At 41.8% G+C, this 20,895-nt stretch overlaps 1 protein-coding gene across 1 annotated transcript in view; it reads left to right on the forward strand.

Moving 5' to 3' along the window:
• Positions 1-202: 202 nt before the first annotated feature.
• Positions 203-20,895, forward strand: part of ANK3 (ankyrin 3) — a 543,412-nt gene continuing 522,719 nt past the window's right edge. The window contains exon 1 of the mRNA XM_072995141.2: positions 203-362. Coding sequence (XP_072851242.2) covers positions 315-362 — 48 coding nt within the window. The 5' untranslated portion in view covers positions 203-314. The remainder of the gene's footprint in view (positions 363-20,895) is intronic.

Here is a 20,895-nt window from a genome sequence, read left to right on the forward strand (position 1 = left end):
GAGCCACGCCCCCCCACCTCTCCTTTCTCGGGCGCGGCGGGCGGGGCGGGGCGGAGGGACTCCTCTCTCTCTCTCGACCCCCCCCCCACCTCGCCCGGTTGCTGCTGGTGCTGCCGCCGCCTTCGCGTTTAACCTGTTCGTGTCCCTCTCGCGCGGAGGCGGCGGGGCGCCTTTCGGCCTCGGAGCGGCGGGCCGGCTTTTGCGGGGAGGGGGGCCCCTGGAGGGCAGGCTGCCCAGGGCGAGTTGCGAGCAGACCTCCCCTCGGCGGAGCGAGGGGCGACGGGGCTGTGCGCGGCCAGCGCGCACCTCGCAACATGGCCTCCTCCGTTTCCTCAGGTGGGGATGCCCGAGGAGTGGACCAGGTGAGCGAGCGGCCCGCTTCCTCCCACCCCACCCACCCTCGTCGGCTCTCTCTCTCTCCCCCCCCCCTCGCCTTGCCGGCCGCTTTGCCAACTCTTGCCGTCCCTCGCCTCCATCTTTCCGTTTCCTTTTCGCTCTGCCTGGAAAGAGGGTTGCAAAGTTTGCGCCCCCGCCGCGCCCGGAGCTGAGCGACAACCTGTGGCGGGCGAGGGTCACCGAGGGCGGCGCGGAGTCGGGGCGCCTCGGCGGAGGTTGGCGCCTTCCCGGCCGAGGGGTCTGGCGCGGCTGCCGGGCGTCCGCGGCCACGTTTGCCTGGACTTGGCGCGCCACCTCGCGTGCTCTCCGGCGTGACGGAAAGTCCCGTGGAAAGGCGCGCGCGCGGGAACGTGTGTGTGTGTGTGTTTTGTTTGTGGAGAAGCTGCACGCGCGGGGGGGGGGCCGCCAGCCGGGCTTGGGAGTGGGGCCCGCCTGTTGGGGTTGTCCTGTCGTGGGAGCGCTGCCCGCGGAGGGAAACCTGTTCCGTCAGAAACGACAAGAAGCTCACCGGAGTTTTGGAAGGAGGGGCGCGAGTCCCAGGGTCGCCTCCTCGGAAAAGGAGGTGCAGCTGCGTGGTCCGTTAGCAGCACTCGGAATCGGCCGTCATAGGGCCAGTGAGATGCAATTGCAGAAAAACAGGCTTTCCTGCCCCTCCGGTCCTTTAGGCTGATTACAAGAGCACCCCCCCCAGCTTCTAAAATGCCCAGCCCGATGTAGAGTCTGGTTGAGCTCTTTAATAATCGTGTGTCATCAAGCCGATTCTGACTCGAGGCAACTCTTTTCAGGGTTTTCCAATTAGAGAACACTCAAAAGTGGTTTGCGTACCCTTGTCTTCTTCTGGGGATATCCTGGGACGGTGCAGCTTGCCCATGGTTACAGAGGCTGGCTCTTCTCTCAGGGGGCCTAGTGGAGAAATCAGATCTCACTGCTTGCAACCTCAACTCAGCCCAACTGTATGTTTTTAATCGATAAACGCTAAGAAGTGGACCATCGTTTATGAACATCTATACAGTATTGCAATAAATTTTAGGTTTTTTAAGATGCCGGACATCTGTATTTGGAGATGGCTATGACATGTACAGAGTGACTGGCTGCTGAATGAAATTGGAAATGAAAATGGAAATTCACTTAATACAGTATATCTGAGGGAGTTATAAGTATATACAGTATGCAGTACACTTGAGGGAGTAATTTCAGCGCTCAGCAAGTAGCAGCTTATCCCCAGAAACCAGCCAGATAGTACGTATGGAACATCTGTGGTCTATCTTCTCTTCACCCATGTGTTAAAATAAATATATTCTCTCCTAAAAACAGTGGGTGTCATTAATGCTCACAGAATGTGTTGGCTCTGTGTCAAAAGCAGTCGCGCCTTTAGCTTCAGGTGAGGTGTGTCAACAACATCATCTCTGTAAAGGATGGGGCATGAGCTGTGAATACTATTAGCTGAAAAATACTTAACCCAGGACAAATTATCATTACTCTGTCATTGACAGTATTTTTCTTGATTAAGTATTCCATATTGTCCCAGAATGCAAAATTAGTGTAGATTCTTTACGCTGTTTCTGTACACTGTAGGTATGTTTCCAAAGCTCAGGTCCATGGGAAATATAGAATACATTGGTTGTATTATTTAGTAGTATTTGAATATTGGAATGGATTAGAATAAATAATAAAAATATCCTGCATCTAAACCAGTCTCATAAGGTTTTTCAGCTAAAAAGTTCCTCTCATTCTTGCATTTCTTTTCCCATTTCTTTTTCCTTGATGGATCAGCTGTAAGAATATATTTTTTTTCTTTCATTATTACGTTACTGAAGTATTCCAGTTTCCTAGAAATCTGTGCAGCTGTGGTCTATGAACTCATATCACCTAAGAAGCTGTGTGTTTTATTTTCTTGTAACCATCCCTAAAGCATTGTGAATGCATGGTTTGTTTTTAAGCTATGAATTCTGGCTTGTTTAAACTCTGGGTTGTCATGACATCTCAAACCACAACCTTATATTCTTATTAGCTTAATTCATCATCTGCCCACCGTGAGGGGAAGAGGTACAAACCAGAAGTGGAGAAGAAAACCATGATGTGTTCATTTGTCTGCCCTGCTATTTGTGGTGAATATAACAGACCATGGTTAACACAGACTGTGGTTTATTGTGATATATAAATACATCCATGAGTTTGCTTTACTTCGTGTCCATTGTACACAGGACACAGTGGCCAGAATCCTGATACAGAATTTTACATTGCAGAATTATGATGATGTCATCATCCGTATCTGTCTAGGAATTAAAAGCTTCCTATCCTTCCCACTTCTCAGGTTCCAGGGATTTCTAGGGCTCCCTTTTGTCTGAGGGAAGACTTTGGGAACTGCAGAACCCGGGATATAACTCTTTAATGCCTCCAAAATTGCTGCTGTCCTTTCCGGTCCCAGCAATTTCCAGGCACCAAAGAGTTCCCTCCCTGGTTCTTTAGCTTCCCATGGCTTATCCAGGACAAAAGGGATCCCTAGGAATCCCTGGAACCTGGAGAGGGAGAATAGGAAGCTTTTAATTCTTCCCAAATGGCTGTGGATGATGACATCATGATGACTGCAGAGTGTAAAGATGTGCATTAGGATTCTGACCAACTTTATGTAAATGCATATTTGCCCCCTTATCTCTGCCTCTGTTTGCTTCCTCTGAGTTTTACACTGTGATCTCTTGGGGATATGTGTCTGTCCTTTCATATACTGTGAAGTTCCACATGCATTGGTAATGTGCTGGAACAGTGGTAATTCCTGGAATATGCTTTTTTACTCCTAGTTCCATGAAGCCCATTTTCAGGTAATCTGGCTGTAGCACAACAAAGATGCAGTTGTTGTGCACCTGGTTCGTGGGACCTGGACATCTTTCCTGAAGAAGAACACTCTTGTTCAGGACGATAAAGGACATGACAAGCATATTTGATGTTTGTTCCAGCTGGGTTAAGTCTGGAAAGTCTTCTTTATTCATGTTGGATACAAGCCAGTGGTGCTTCCAAAGTGGAAGGATCAACCAATAGAATACTGAAATGTGAAGACTAGCTTGGGGTGTCTTACAAGTGATTTCTTCATGTTCTGCCTTGAAACCAGTCAGTTTCTGCTTCCATGTAAATCTCTTCTCCAGCTTAGTGTCCTCTGGATAGTTCAGACTGTAGTTTCCAGCATATTTGCCTGTTGGCCATGATGGCTGGGATTAATAGAATTAAATTCTTTAAAAACTCCTCCAGTTAGTACAGTTTATTGTTATGGTCCTTAGACCAATCACACAGGGAAAAAAACATAGAAATTTACAGTTTCCAAAATTCCAAATACCTTGTTAAAATGTTTGACATTAAAAGATAATTTAAAATCTAGTTATCTGGCTACCATAAAATTTCAAAATTTCAGGTAAAAGCTTGTAAAAAAAAACTTTTGGCATTTAAAATATCATTTAAAATTTAGACCTAAATATTGCTGTACAAAATCTGACTATTTGATAAGTGATCTCAGAGCCTATATCAAGAAACTGAAGTCTATTTTTTCTTTGATCAGTGGGGAGTTGATCTCCTTACAAGCTACCTTGTAATCCTTCAGTTTATTCTCGAAGGCTTTCACGGCTGGGATCTAATGGTTGTTGTGGGTTTTTCGGGCTCTTTGTCCGTGTTCTGAACACAGCAAAAGAGCCCGAAAACCCCACAAAAACCAATCCTTCAATTCTTTATTTACAGCCGTTAGACATATCATACCCCTCTGGTTTAGGAATGTGGAATGCTGTATTTCTGTATCCACGATTCAGAATGCCGGGACATGATCTGATATTGCTGTACCATATTGTGCTCACATTTCAAACAGGAAAAAAAATACTACATTTTATGAAGCAGAGGGTAGCCTGAATGTTGGCAACACCAGTGTCAGCAGTTAAGAGGGTCTACAGGATATCCTTTTGTGCTCGCTACCATACCCAAACAGACACTAAGCTGGTGGAAATCTCAGAACCTGATTACCTTTTTCCATCAACTATTTCTAACCCAAAGATAAAGCAGTTAGGGTTTTTTTTTCAATAGTGCAGATATTTTTTTTTAATATGAGAGGAGTTACGGCTGACCTGGCTGGCGCTCCTGTCGAGGCACTGGTTGACGGCTGGTTCACCGCCGCGGCTAGTGCCGTAGACACGATCGCGCCTAAACGCCCTCTCCGCCGCAGAGATCGCCCGGCGCCCTGGTTTAACCAGGATCTCCGGGCGTCGAAGCGGGTCAGGAGACGGCTAGAGCGCAAATGGAGAAAGGACCCGACGGGTTTCAATCGTATAGCTGTTAAGGTCGCTACTAACCTTTACCAGGCTAAGGTAAAGGCTGCCAGTCGAACTTACCTCGCTAACCGGATAAGCGAGGAGTCTAACCAGCAGGCGGAATTATTCCGTATAGTACGTGACCTATCCGGAATTGGCCCGGGTGATAGGCCTCCCCCTAGTTTTACACCGGACCAATTTGCAGCATTTTTAAAATCTAAAGTGGAGGCCATCCGCCGGGACCTCGCTCCTTTTTTGAATACAGTGAGTCGAGTTGAGATGTCCAGCGCTCCGTCTTGTCCGGTGATTTTTGATACCTTTCAGCCTGTTTCGTCCGATACTGTCGCCAGGACGCTTGACCGCTGTCGTGCCACCACCTCCTCCTTGGATCCTTGCCCGGCCTGGCTAATCAAAGCAGCCAGGCCTTCAACAACGGAATGGGCTACTGTAATAATTAATCGGTCTTTCCTTGAGGGCAGATTTCCCTCTGCCCTCAAGGAAACACTCATTAGGCCCATTAGAAAGAAACCTAGTTTGGCGGCGGACGAAATTGGCAATTATAGGCCCGTCGCCAATGTTTCTTTCTTAAGCAAGGTAGTCGAGAGGGTGGTGGCCGATCAGCTTCAGGCGTTCCTGGATGAAACAGATGCCCTGGATCCATTCCAGTCGGGCTTCAGGCCGCGCCACGGAACAGAAACGGCATTGGTCGCCCTGTGTGATGACCTATTGAGGGAGGCCGACAGGGGCAAAATGTCTCTGCTGGTCCTCCTCGATATCTCAGCGACCTTTGATACCATTGACCACGGTATCCTCCTGGGGAGGCTCACCGAGTTGGGAATAGGTGGCCAGGCTTTCGCCTGGCTCCGTTCCTTCTTGGAGGACCGCCCCCAGAGAGTACAGCTTGGGGAGAATGTCTCGGCCCCGTGGAGCCTCAATTGTGGGGTCCCACAGGGGTCGATCATCTCCCCAATGCTGTTTAACATCTATATGAGGCCGCTGGGGCGGGTCATCAGGGGGTGTGGAGCGATGTGCCATCAATATGCGGATGACACGCAGCTCTACATCTCCTTTTTTCCAACTGCAGGAGATGCCGTTCTGTCCCTTCAGCATTGCCTGGGGACCGTATTGGAATGGATGCAGGAGAACGGGCTGAGGCTGAACCCGGACAAGACGGAGGTACTAAGGGTGGGCGCTCCCACAGTTGGGGACTTGGGAAAATCCCTCACTTTTGGGGGTGTGACTCTGCCCGCCAGGGATGGGGTCCGCAGCTTGGGGATCCATCTGGACCCGGCGCTCACTATGGAATCTCAGGTGGCGTCTGTGGTCCGTACTGCTTTTTTCCATCTTAGGCGGATAGCCCAGCTGCGACCCTACCTTGATGTGGGGGCGCTTACTACCTTGGTGCATGCGCTCGTAATCTCAAGATTAGACCACTGTAATGCGCTCTACGTGGGGCTACCTTTGAGGTTGCTGCGGAAACTACAGGTGGTGCAGAATGCTGCGGCCAGATTACTTAGTGGAGTGAGAAGATTCCAACATATCTCGCCCACTCTGGCCGCACTGCATTGGCTGCCCATCCGATTCCGCATCGACTTCAAAGTGTTGATGCTTACCTATAAAGCCCTAAACGGTTTAGGACCTCGATACTTGGTGGAACGCCTTCTCCCACCAAGATCTACCCGTGTCACTCGTGCGAGCCAGGAGGTGAGGCTGAGGAGCCTAACGCCGAGAGAGGCCCGGAAGGAGAAGACCAGAAATCGGGCCTTCTCGGCGGTGGCTCCTCGTCTCTGGAACAACTTACCTCCTGAGATTCGCGCGGCTCCCTCGCTGGACATTTTTAAGAAACAACTAAAAACATTGATGTATAGGCAGGCTTTCCCAACAGAAAACTCCTGACGATTTTTCCTTTCTTATATCTTTCTTTGATTTCTATCTTAGTCTAGGTGCAATGTTTTAAAATTATATTGTTTCTTTTATTGTAAGCCGCCTAGAGTGGGCTAATATGTCCAGATAGGCGGGATAGAAATAAAATAAATAAATAAAATAAATAAATTATTCCAACATCAGGTTCTCTCATGTAGAATTATCCAGTGCAAAGGAATCCAGAAGATGATTAGCTTCCATGTACGTAATGATCTATATTATGGTTTATTGGGGGAGGGCAGAACCAAGAATACTGGGGATTAAGTCCAAATCAGTTTGAAGGCCTGATTTGGACTTAATGAAATGCTAAAGCAAAGGTGTGGATGAGCACAACACATATAATAGAAACATGCATACCTTTTAACCACTCAGGTAACCTAATATTGCCATGCCCCCTCCACACTTGATGGCATATAGCATCTTTGGAGATTTTTTAAAAATTGTGAAGCACTTGTATAGTGACAAGATGAGCAGAATGGTTGAAGTACTCAATGGAGACTATGACAGAATATAGACACTAAAGCTCTGATAAAAACATCGAGACCATCCCCAGCCACAAAGCAAAAAACAGCAATATCACATTTTAAATGAACAAGCTCTTTTGGAAATAGATTTAAATATATTTTGTCTGTCTGTCTGTTTTTAAAATGATATTTGCACGTTTACAACCAGACACAGAATCTCCTTGAAAGCAAGAATCTCATAAGTTTGTTTGGCCAGGGAGGAATTAAAAAGTTTGCTAAGAGTTAGCTAATTGGGTCCTGACTGACAGGGTGAGAAGTTCAGATTGATGACACAGAGCTGATTCCCCTTTTGAAAACATGTGAGGAGACTGTTTGGTATTAGAATCCCAACAGAATGTTTTCTGAGAGTGCTAGAACAAAACTATTTTTCTAAGATAAGGGGAAGTACTTTGAATTTGTCTTACAAAATTGTATGTTAATTTATTGAAGTTACAATAGGTCCCCTGTAACCATGAGATTAATATCCACAGTTTTACCGTGGATATCAATTTTATGTGATTAAAATGTTTTCCTTTTTGAAAGACTGTCACTCTGTTACATTCTTTAAAGCAAGTCTTTCAAAAAAAAATTTTTAGAGTAAATCTGTCTTTTGACTCAGTTTCTGTGGCTTTTCGTTACCCTGAAGCTCTTCTCAAAGTTTTTCTGCCAAGCATGCATGCTCAGTGTTAAAACAAAAGTAGCTATTTTCCCTTTTGAAAGACCTTTTTTGAGGATCAACATTTCAGCCCCACAGCCTAGATTCTTTCAAAAAAAAAAAAAAGTGGGACCAACCATTCTCATTCTCTTTCAACTTAAGTAAGATTGGTCTTTTCAGTTTACACAATCTATTTTAAATCTGGGGTTGTTTGGGGTCATCTTTTTCTCTGAACAGGTAGCAGTTTTAAAACAAGATAACTCAAAAACCCTGAGCCCAAACTTCCCCAAATTTGGCACAGCTGTATCAGACTGGTTGCTCTTGATTTGTGCCAGATGTCGAGCTAATCTGAAGCCCGGTTTATAAATTGTGTTTTTTTTCACTTGGACTGCCCTCAATTTTAGAATTGCTTTTTAGAAAGTTGATTTGCTCTGCTGCAGTCCTGTGCACCTGTAAGTAAAGCTGTCCTAATCTGAGGAAGGCTGGTGTAAGGTGAGAGCATCTTCTCCCCTTGTCTCAAATGAGTAGCTCTCACAGTTCACCTTTTGAGATAGCAAGATAATTGAGAGAGAGAGAGAATTTGTTGCTGTTTTTGCTGCTGCTACTTTTTTTCTGGTGGCCTGGATGTTTTGTCATTGTGATATAATTGGTCCTCTGGTTTACAGTATATCAGTGCTATCCAGAAGCTATGCACTAGAAATACGAACTGTATAGTATTCTTGGTTATACTTTTTTGCCCTAGTTTATAGTTCATTTATGTTTATGTTCCCGGAGTTAGGTGCTGATTCTTTGGGGCCAAATTTTCTATATAAAATGTGTATTAGTGTAATGCCCCTTAAAATACCTTGGCTTTCCAGAAAGAATTTTGAAGTTCGAGATTCTGCTGGATCTATAGTTTCTTCTTCAGAATTTCTGTACCCATTGTGATGTAGTGCAGCAATTCTTAACCTTTCATTTACCACAGAGACCCTTTAAATACCTTTTGTTGCCATGGACAACCAAGGCATAACTCAAGATTCAAAAGCCTAAAGTGCATCAAATATTTAAGGTTTCTCTTGAAGGGTCTTCAGATTTAGAGAGAAGGGAGGAATAAGTTAATTTGTTAATGTATATTATTATTATTAGTAGTAGTAGTTTTATTTATATGCCACATTTCTCCCAACAAGGGACCCAAAGTGGTTCACAACATTAAAATTCACACAATTAAAAACACAATAAGTTGAATATTAAAAGACAAATTAAACCATATATGATTTAAAATTTAATTAAAAGATTAAAACATTAAAACATGGAAAAGATTAAAATTATCTGCTAAAATGGGGTTCAGAGATTCAGTTGTAATGTACACACTCCTTTTATAATATATTTATTGGAATGATTCCATACATCATCATCATCATTATAGCAGCAGCAGCAACAAACAGCAACAACATTCTTGGCTTTGATTGTATTTCCACCATTTAATTTTTATTTTAAGATTTTCCACAGTCTTTTGATATACAGTGGTGCCTCGCTTAATGGCGATAATCCATTCCAGGAAAATCGCCGTTAAGCGAAACATTGTAAAGGGGGGAAAAAACCCAATTGAAACGCATTGAAACCCCTTCAATGTGTTCCAATGGGGTCAAAACTTACCATCCAGTGAAGATCTTCCATAGAGCAGTCATTTTCGCTGCCTGTCTTGTGAGGAATCCGTCCCAGAAAACAGTGGGGAGCCATTTTGTTTACCCGGCGGCCATTTTGAAACCACCGATCAGCTGTTTTAAAATCATCGTTTTGCGAAGAATCGGTTCCCGAAGCAGGGAACCGATCATCGCAAAGCGAAAAAACCCTATTTAGACCATCATTTTGCGATCACAATTGCGATCGCAAAAAGATAGTCGTAATGCGGTTTCGTCTTAATGTAGGACATGATGTTATCTGCTTTTAGTATTCCAAGATATTTATAATTTTCATCACTTGATACTGATTTTATAATATTTTTAAACTATTTTATCTAGTTTTTGGATGTTGCCACATTGTATAGACAGAGATGCAGATTTGTTAAATCGAAATTTCATTTGAATATCTTTACTAAATGTCTGTATTGTGTTTAGCCATTATTCTACCTTAGTGGAACATTTTGCATATAGTTTTAGGTCATTAATGTATTTGATTTTTTTCTGAAATATGGTAGCCCAATCCAGTTTTATTTAAAATTATCGACATGGGGGTTGATGCTAACTTCACCAGTTTCTTGACAGATTATTAAGATAATTTTCAATTTTTCAATTTTCCTTTTTAAAGTTCCATTTGTGTTCAGTTGGGTTGTAGCGTTCATCCTTATTATGTTAAGTAGTCATGCATATTCATGTTGCAGGCTAATGTTGCTAAGAGGCAGAGATGAGAAATATGTAATAAAGAGTCAGTCATTCAGTGAGAGAAAGAGGACAGATCAGAGATCAGAGTGGAGAGACAGAGTGTGGTATTTGGGTGATCTAAGGTGTGATTAGAGTGAAGAGTAGATAAGAACTGTTATAACAAATAGAAGGTTGAGACTGATGATAAATAAACCTGTAGATTTTACCTATGATTAATTATTAAACATCTGTAATCAATAAACAAGTTTTATTTAAAAGACAGTGAAGTTTGGACCTGCATCTTCATCCTTCCATAAGTAATGTTAATTTAGTGATCAACTGGTGGCAGCGGGCGAAGAGTATTAGTTTTCCTTTGTGTGCTCTGTATTTGGGGAGTCAGGCAGGGGCCACGAGGGGCAAACGTCATAGGAGTTTTCAGTTAAATAACTATATATTGATTTGCAAGTACTTCTGGAATAATAGATTGGACACAAAATGAATTAGAAGAATTGGATCAGAAAACATGGAAACTAATGAACATGCAGCATGCACTGCATTCAAAAAGTTATGTGGACAAATTATATTTACCTTGAAAATTGGAGGCTGTGGATTATTGTAAATACAGCAGATATTAGAGGAGGAAAAAATAAACCTAAATGATTATATGAGTACAAGCTGAGAAAAATTGCTTAAGGCAGTGAAAATGGAGAATACAGTACTTTGAATACAACAGAAACAAAGGCTCAATATAAGAAACAACAATTTGAAAATAAATTAAACACCTGGAAAAATAAACTACTATATAGACAATACCTGGGAAATATTGATGGAAAGCATGATCATAGTTCAATATCGGCATGGCTAAAACTGGGGACCATTAAAAAAGAAACCAAAGGCTTGATTTTTGCTGCACAAGAACAAACACTCCAAACCAATGTACCATATTTTTTCTCCATAAGACGCACTTCCCCCCCCCAAAAGTGTGTATGGGAGTCTGTGCGTCTTATGGAGCAAAGGTGGCGATTTCTCCCTCACTGCCCCCGTGGGGGGAGCCTCCCAAGGGTCTGAGTGAGCCTTCCAGGACCCTTGCAGGTCTCCCCCCACCTCCCACGGGGCCAGCGGGGGCGAAATCGCCAGCTTCCAGGACCTTTTCTGAGCCTTTCAAGCCTCACAAAAGGTCCTGGAAGCTGGCGATTTTGCCCATGCTGGCCGTGTGGGGGGGGGGTTGGGTGAGCGTGGCAAGGGTCCGAGTGAGCCTTCCAGGACCCTTGGGAGGCTCCCCTACCCCCACGGGGCCAGGGCGGGTGAAATTGCCAGCTTCCTTTTGAGGCTTGGGAAGCTTCAGAAGAGTCTCTGAAGGTGGCGATTTCACTCCCCCTGGCCCCGTGGGGGGGTGGAACCTCCCAAGGATCAGAGTCTGCCTTCCAGGACCCTTGGGAAGCTCCCCCCACCCCCACAGGGCCAGCACAGGCAAAATCGCCAGCTTCCAGGACCCTTTTGAGGCTTGGGAAGCTTCAGAAGAGTCCCTGAAGGTGATGATTTTGCCCCCTCTGACCTCCGGGGGGGGCAGGGTGAGTCTCTAAAGAGTCCTGGAACACACCCTAGGAACCTTTGGAGGCTCACCCTGCACCCCCGAGCCAGAGGGGGCAAAATCGCCACCTTCTGAGACTCTTCTGAAGCTTCCCAAGCCTGAAAAGAGTCCCTGAAGGTAGCGATTTTGCCCCCTCTGACCCGGGGGGGCAGGGTGAGTCTCTAAAGGGTCCTGGAACACACCCTAGGACCCTTTGGAGGCTCACCCTGCCCCCCGCCGGGCCAGAGGGGGTGAAATTGCCACCTTCTGGGACTCCTTTGAGGCTTGGGAAGCTTCAGAAGAGTCCCTGAAGGTGGTGATTTCGCCTCCTCTGGCCCCATGGGGGGGCAGGGTGAGCCTCCAAAGGGTCCTGGAACACACCCTAGGACTCTTTGGAGGCTCCCCCCCCCACGGGGCCAGAGGGGCCTAGGGTGTGTTCCATAAGACAGACCTCTCCATAAGGCTCACCAAATTTTTAGGAGAAGAAAACAGATTAATTTTTCCCTTTTTTCTTCTCCTAAAAATTTGGTGTGTCTTATGGAGAGGTGCGTCTTATGGAGCGAAAAATATGGCAATTAGTGCACTGGTCATTACGCAAAAAATATAACTTGTCAGCCTCTAAAACCCTATGGGAACACCAGCTAGAGAAGGTGTCAGAAAATGAGGAAGTGAAGATCTTTTGGGTTTTCCGGATCCAAACTAATAGACACCTTGAACATAACACACCAGACCTTTTAGTAATAGAATGAAGAAATGCCTGGGTCAGTGGTTCTTAACCTTTGTTACTCAGATGTTTTTGAACTGCAACTCCCAGAAACCCCAGCCAGCACAGTTGGTGGTGAAGGCTTCTGGGAGTTGCAGTCCAAAACTCCTGAGTAACCCAAGGTTAAGAGCCAGTGGCCTGGGTCATTGACATTGCAATTCCAGGGAATGCCGGAGGTGAAAGTAAGTAATTGGAAAAACTAATAAAGTACAAGAGATTTGGCTATCGAAACATCTCACTTGTAGATGAAACATACTTCAATGGTCCCCGTAGTCATTGGGGCTTTGGGAACAATATCAAGAAATTTCACACAGTTGCAGATCTCAGAAATCACACCATCAGAGCTACAAAAATGGCAATATTAGGAACAGCATAATACTGTGCCTATATTTAAAAGATATTTAGGTTTTTGGTTAAAACTTGTATCTGTTATATAATAACAGTCAACGTTTTTATAATTTTCTTTGATTGTGCCTGGTGTTTTTGAACAACAACAACAATCTTTAATTCTTGTTGGAGAAACTGAAATTACAAACACATAAAATCATTAATATGACATAGCTATCTAAAACTTCATATGAAAATGAAAGCTAAAAATGAAAATGAAGAATGAAAGGGAACGTATTATATTCATAATATAATAATTAATGGAAAGGCTGGTGTTGCACTTCACTTACAAGCTTCATTATATTGGGCTTAATAGCTGAAACCTATATTTCAAGTTCTGGCTACGATTTTCAAATAGTTTCTAAACTTATTTTAAAGATAAACAAGAGCAGATAATGATTTTTTGAAAAAAATGCAGTATGTGATTGTGAAAGGCATCAATACTTTGATAGTTCTGGAAAATCTATTTGTAGGTGATCCTAGACATTTGGAAGAGACTGTTCCTTGGACTGCAATTTCAGAGCACCACCCGTGGATATTTCTATGAGCTTGTCTTCCTTTGAGCCCCTCCAGTTCATACACATTAACTGAAAATGGATCTCAGTTTTTGCTTGCACCAATAGGAAAATATTCATGGAAACTATACTACAAATCTTCCAAATGTTGTGCAATAAGTGGTGTATTCTCCTTAGACAACTCTTTATTGGTGGAACCAAGAACATTTGTGAGGTTTGGAAATGTCTCACACTTTTGGTTCAATAGCCGAGGATGCTACAATTCCAAATTTTTGATCATTGCTTCGATCTTGTCTTCAACTTGAAAAAATTCAACGTTTTCTCCTTGAAAATTGAAGTTGAACATATTTAAATTCGTGAAATTATCTGACAGATATGGTAATTTGACTAACCAGGAATATTTTTATCTTATCTCAATTCCCAAAAACAATACAGAACCTTACCTAATGATAGGCAACAAATGTCACAATATATCAAAAGTTGGTGGTGTTCACTGTCCATATCTTTGCAAAGCTGTTCAAAAAGTCTTGAATTCATTAATTTGTTTTTCTAGTATTGACAATTTTGACTGATTCATTTATTTATTTATTTATTTTATTTATTTGATTTATACCCCGCCTATCTGGTCCGCACGGACCACCATTTAAGATCTGCTTTAGTTTTTCTGCTACCTTCTTAGCAATTAGAGCTTCACTGTGTATGCAACAGTAGTACCAAGTTACCAATTGTATAATTTCCTTAATCTGTGCCACAAGTCCAGTAAGCTTTCCAGACATTGTTCATGCCCATCTACCATATTTCAACCAATCCATGTCATGAGATGTTATAAACTCATTTAAGCTGTTAAATACTTATTCAGCTGTAGTGTGCACCAATGAGAGGAACAATATGTATTTAATATCGAGATGTCTTTGCAGTTTTGACATTTTCATGACCTTGTTGGACAATATCTTGTAACATAACACACATTGTGGTAGTTGTTTGTTTTCGGGACCTTTGAAGCCTTGTTATAGTGGCAACACATTTTATGACTGGAAGAAGCTTTATTTTGCTTTGAACAGGATGCATTCTCATCAACATCATCAGTTCTTTTACTTTTCGAATTCAGCCAGCGATCTATTCTGAGGCTCAGACAAAATGTATTGTTACAAAACCCACATGATAATATCAAAAAGTCAGTTTACCTGACAATAACCAAACGATTTTATTAGCAGAAATCGAAGAAGGAACACGCTCATGAAATCCATCCAAATACTCATTCACACTGACACTGACTGACTCCGGCTCTCTCTTCCCGCACTTCTGACTGTCTGCTCAGTAGCAAGAGATGTCATGCACTGTCTCTTAGTCGCTCAGCGTCATTCATTTGCTTGTTCTCACCATATACAGACATATCAAACAGTTATTTGTTATCAGACAGTTATTTTCATAACTGATTTTTACTTTTGTTTATAATGGAGGCAAGTTGTAGAAACTTGCTTTTAGAAAAGGCAGGTTTTACACAAACAAGCAAGATAAATTAAGATTCTATTCTGCTTTGCATTTTCTTTCTTGCTTTCATTAATGCTTTCTATTTTAACTTCAAAGGATCATAACATTTCTTTAAGCCTTTGCACACCCCTGTGAGGACATTGCATCCACCCCCCTGGGGTCAGTGGACCACAGGTTAAGAACCTAGGGTGTAGCGGATAGAATGATTGGCTAGGACTCTGGGGACTTGAATCCCCTAGGACTCTCATGGATTGAATCCCCATTTAGCCGTGGGAACTTACTGGGGGAGTGGAACTAATTAAACCACTTCTTAAATATCTCACTTACCTTGAAAGCCCTGTTAGGGTTGCATAACAACTAGAAAGGACTGATGGTGAAATCGGGGTTAGGTTAAATATGTGGGGTAGGTAAGTGGGAAATTCATTTTCACAGACGTTGGAAAGACAAACATTTACATCAGAAATACTTGTATTTGAAGTTAACTGGTTTCATTTAAGTTGGAGTTCGCGTCCAGATAAAATCAGCTTACCAATGTGTGGGCTGCTCCACTTTGATATAATTTTTCTGTGGGTATTGCTTGTGCATAACAAGTTTGCAGAACCTGTTAACAAACCATATACTGTATAGGTGCTTTATGGTATTTTGGATGTGTGTTGTCTGCTCCGCAGGATTGTCTAGTTTTATACATTATCAAACTTTGTGGTGTAGGTTGGGTCAATAATTGCACCCAGTGTAGGCAATGCACTTTCAGATTAATTGCAAGTCTGTTTGGATTACCATTGATTCCACCCTTTAGCAACAGTAAAAGGCTTCCTGAGATTTTTGGCTAGATTTTCTTTTAATAATTGAGAAATATGTACACTGTTTTCAAATAAATTAGCTCTTAAATATATTAAGGTTTTTAATATGAACTACTGGCTAGCTCAGTGGTTTAGGTAGGAGCCAGAGTTTGAGAGTTTGATTCCCTACTGTGCCTCTTTGACAGGGGCTGGACTTGATGATCCATAGGATCCCTTCCAGCTCTACAGTTCTATGATGATGATATTGATATCAACAGCACATTCCTTTTCTTTTCCTTACCATTTTTCTTTTCCTGTGAGAAAGGTTTACAGATAGAAATTCATTGAGATTTTTTTTTTACAATAAATCTCCCTGTAGTTTTGTTAATTTGTTTCTATTATCCAAATTACCATTGTCTTCTAAGCAGAGGACATCCTAAGCATGTTAAGTAATGGGCTGGTTTGAATAAAAATGACTGAAAATGAGCTGCTCTTCAAGGATAGTAGTGATGTTACTCTAAAAAGTGTGATACTTTTACATGCAACTTGACATAAAACTGATACATATGTGCATATCATTTTTATTCTGTTGAAGTCTGCAATGTTATAGCCCCCCCCCCCCCAAATGAGTTTTCCCCAGGTCTTTCAGACTGGCTTTTGTTTTCCAGTTGGGATATGGCTAGACTTGTTTATTTGATCCATATGGAGCTATAACTTTTTCATCTGCACATGGATATAGCTCTTGGCTTCCTGATAACACATCTCCCCCCCCCCTTTCATTTCTCAGGTACACTCTCTTTTAGGTGGTGTGAGTTAGCTTTTGGATGTTTGGGTAATAAAGGATATTGCCTGTACATATATTCTTCTTGCTTGTTTTGGTTGATGTTGTTGATATTACTCTGTCACAGTTAGAGCCTAGTTTCCGCCTATGTTCAGAATACGTAAGGCAAAACTGATGCTGATTTAATGCTATATAATGCCCCTCCTCAATGTTTAATGCAGTTCCCTGCCTCATTCTTAACTTTAGGCATGCACACTCAATTAAATCTTAATTCAGCCTTTAACAAAATCTGGCTGGGCTTTCATTAAGAAGTGTCAAATAGCTTATTTTTGAAGAGGGGAGGCAGGTAATTGCCCTGAGTCTGGGAAGAGGAGTATTCCTGTATATCCACCCAAAATATGATGAATATATTTTCCACAGTGGATTCATCCATTAAAATAATGTATTTGGTATTCACCCTTAATGTTCACCCTTTACTGATAACTTTGGTGAAGTAATGGACCAGCTCAGATTATGATCCAGGCTGTTTCTACCAGTGGAATTGTTGAGCTGATTCTGCCTTCATCGGCTGCATGGGAGCTGCCCAGTGAAATCAAGTTTATATAGACATAATCCTGGGCACGCATGCCAAAGTCATGTAGCTAATTCTCAGATATTATCTGGGGAAATGGTTGTATGATTCTGGTGTGTGTTTAGGACTGTAGAGGCAGAGGTCTTATTCACATGAGCTGTCACCCTGCAAATGTCAAAGTACCGTAAGTTCAACATGCTAGCTTCATGTGTAGGGTTGTATCAGACCTCTGACCCAGTTTATAACAGCTGTTTGCCCCAATAGTGATTTAGTAATTTACCTTCAGCAGCATGAAGTTTTTCACATGAGGTTTTAATTTATTACCATTGTACAAAGTTCTAATTACAAGGCTGCACATATTGGCGCATTCTATTCAATATTAACAGTGTTCAGACTAGAATTAGAATACAATTTTTAAGCATGGTATGAAAACATTTCCAGTGAAATGTGTATTCTTGGGCTACTCTGCTTGCAGAACTCAGTTCCTATTGGTTTATTGTTGACATAACAAAATCTTTTGTCTAGCATTTGGTAAAGCTCTGTAATATTTCTGTATTTTGTTTTATAGGAAGGACCTCATTAGCAGAAACCTGTTGTATTTTTATGTATCAATATCGGTTGCTATCATTAAAAATTCCTCTTTTTTGTAATTTTGGTGCAAATGGCATAATTTCTGTATAACTGCATAATTTGGGTCTCAAATGTGATGCAACATATTGTATATTGCATTCTGAGTAAAAGCTTTCCTGTTAAAATAAAGAAATAAACATTGGATGTATGAAAAAGCACATTGTTTTGGCATACTGTCCAGAAGCTCTTGGATGTCTTTCAGCTGAAATTGTAAATGAATTCAGTTTTTTTTTTGGGGGGGGGGGGTTAGATTTTAAATGAATTCAGTTGGGAGGGGGAGATTTTATTCTGAGTTTTTCTTTGCAATTTTTTAAAAAATCAGCTTGTGTTACATTCTTTTCAAAACTTTAATCCTTGTCATCCTAATTATGTTTACTCTTGCTTGTGTCTCACTTGGGTGTCATTTAATATATATTAGGTAAGTCACTTTCTTTCACCATCTCATTCTGGCTCTAACTAGTTAAATTTGATTAAATTCAGTGTTTACTGTATGTTGTGTGTCTATCTGTGAATACTAGTTCTTTAACATGATAATGGATATGTTCAGACACCACATCAAGCCACATTCTGAAGTGTTCTGTTGTGTTGTGGACAAGCCAGCATGCTACTGGACGCTGATCAGTTACTCCAGTTATAGCAAGAGTGGCTTAACCATAGACATTCCATTTGTGGTTTGTTTACCGTCGTGTCCAAAACTGGGCATCAACTTTCTCTTGACTGTCTTACCCTCACATATCAGGCAGAAGGAACTCTCATTCAAATAATCATTTTATTCCCTCCCCCTTTCTAGATACATTCATACAAACACGTGCACTCATGTACTTGGAGTCAGAAACAGGTGACAGTGGGTTACACAGCAAGTGGGTTACACAGAACAGCAGTCTGTGTTCTTCTAGCAGATGTGAAAGTGGTTCCAGCAATGCAGAAAATTAGATTGTTTGTCATCTCCACCTGAGATTAGTTGCAAATATTTGAAATGAAACTTAAAAGTTCCCAGCTTTTGAGGAGTCTCCCTACTCTTGGGAAGCTCTCATGTTCCTAAGAAGCTCATGTCTGCCACTAAAAAATGCAACCTGGTACTACTGACTGTGAAGAGAAACCAGAGTATAGCTAGGTATCTAGGTATGGTCCTTCAATCTAATGGGGACAGAAAGGCTCATATACAATATGCAGCTACCCAAGGGGAAAAAACAGCAAATGCCATCTTAAGGTTCTACTATTCCAAAGGGGGTCGATATATTCCAGCAGCCTAAAAACTCTTTCAGGCAAAGGTGGTCATTTTCCAGATGCTCTACAGCACCTTTATAGGGCCTCCATCTAGCTGCTGTGATCCGATGGAGCGGGTTCAGACTAAATTCCTTAGAGCAATTCTTGAAGTTCCAAATGCGCAAATTCGTTTAGAGACAGGCTCACTAACAATGGTAGCCAAAATTACACTAGCCTCCCTTCAGTACTGGCTTAAAATAAATTATTAATTACTGGGATTAACCCATCTACTTCTAGAGGACAATTTTCAATCGAAGTGGTTGAAAGTGGTCCTAAACAAATTGCAAGTTATGGGCTTCTCTCCACAAGCAATACTGAGTATGCAATGGGATGAAGCGAAATCAGCCCTTAAAGAGAGAATAATGGACATGGAAAGACAGGTAGATCTTGTTAGATGCCCCAACTTTAGAGCGACAGACACAAATATTGCTTGCTCCCCATGGCCTATTTATCACAGCTTGAGACATATACGTTTAGGAAAGCCTTTCCTCTGGCTAGATGTGAAGCCTTTCCCTCAGCGGTGTTGGAAGGCAGATTTAAGAAGATCCTGAGGGAACAGAGACTTTGCCCTTGCGGATCTGGTGAGATAGAATCCATTGAGCACTTGATGCTCAGATGTAACAGGCATAACAAGATTTGAGGAAAATATATTACACCTCTCTTAAAAGACATGAGAAGCCAAACAGACTCAGACTATTGTAACCAATTGTTAATTGATCAAAATCAGATTACTATAGAACTGGTAGCAAAATTGTGGGCGGCATGCCATAGTAGCCAGAATAAATAGCCAAACTTAGACATTGGTCTTACATTGCCATATTTGTAGTTTTATTGCTTTTTGCTTATTTGAATTGGCTTTTTGCAGTATATGTCAGTACTTGAAGCTCTGCATTTAATTTTGTTTTATGTAGATGGCTTGATGCTGTAACAATAAAAGTATGGTACGGTACAGACTGTGATCAGTTTTTAATTACTTAAAATCAATTAATCCTTTTTTTAAAGGAAAAGAAATAACCGTCAGATGGTAAACCCTTGGGTTCGCCTTGCTGTTTATTCCCTGGTTTCATTTCATTAGATTGGAGCATATACACATGCTTTTACCATAGATGTAATATGTTTCTGTAGCTTGCTGAATTACTTAAGCAAATGTATGGATATGTGTTGAATATGTATTAAGTGTACAATGGTGAGACTAGTAAATAATTGGAACTGGATACCCATTTAATCTGTAGAGTTCCATTCAGTGCATGTTTTTCTAGAAGAGTGTTATTGTGATAGCTATTTTTGATGTAGTTAGTAAAGGGTAGTAGTAAAAGAGTTATTAATATTCTTCTCTGTTTCTCTACACATAATTGTTGATTAACATATTCTCCAAATCTTAGAGGCATTAGCCCTTGGGGTTCTTCAGATTTGGAATTTTTTCATTCCTAACCTCTAAATGACCTACTTAGGCTAGTGCCCTTTTGCATAATTGAACTGATGAATATACTGAGCATTTAGAAATGGATTTCTCTGTGCAAAATTCATCTTACAAAGTGCTTCAAGCAGTCTGTATTCTTGACTTTAGCCCTGCAGCAAGGTTAGTTCATGCCTACAGTTTTGAATGTGTTGAACGAGATATGGTTAACCAGGTCAGCATTATCCCATTCCCTGAGATTACCCTGAGGGTTGTCTACATGTGGCAATTAGAGCAGGCTGGATCAGACTAAAAAGTGTCGCTACAACACGATGCCATTTGGTTCAGTCCTCATGGGGATCTGGGTCTGTGTGTATAAGTATTATTAGAGCAAATATGTGTTTCATCACTAGGGAGAGGATTTCTATGACATGTCATTTTTCCCCCTTCAATCTATTTTTGAGCTTATGGCTGGGGTTGAACACATTTATGAGTACTCTTCTGAGAAAGGCCAGTTTATTCATAAACATGTTTGAACTTGCTTATAGGTTACAAAGAAAATGTGAAAAGTCATAGAAATTCTCCCCACTATTCATCACTTTTAAAAGCAGCATTAGGTATGTATATTACAAGTTAGCTCTATGTGT

The sequence above is a fragment of the Pogona vitticeps genome, chromosome 3 (genome assembly GCF_051106095.1).
Source record: "Pogona vitticeps strain Pit_001003342236 chromosome 3, PviZW2.1, whole genome shotgun sequence".
NCBI classification, from domain to species: domain Eukaryota; kingdom Metazoa; phylum Chordata; class Lepidosauria; order Squamata; family Agamidae; genus Pogona; species Pogona vitticeps.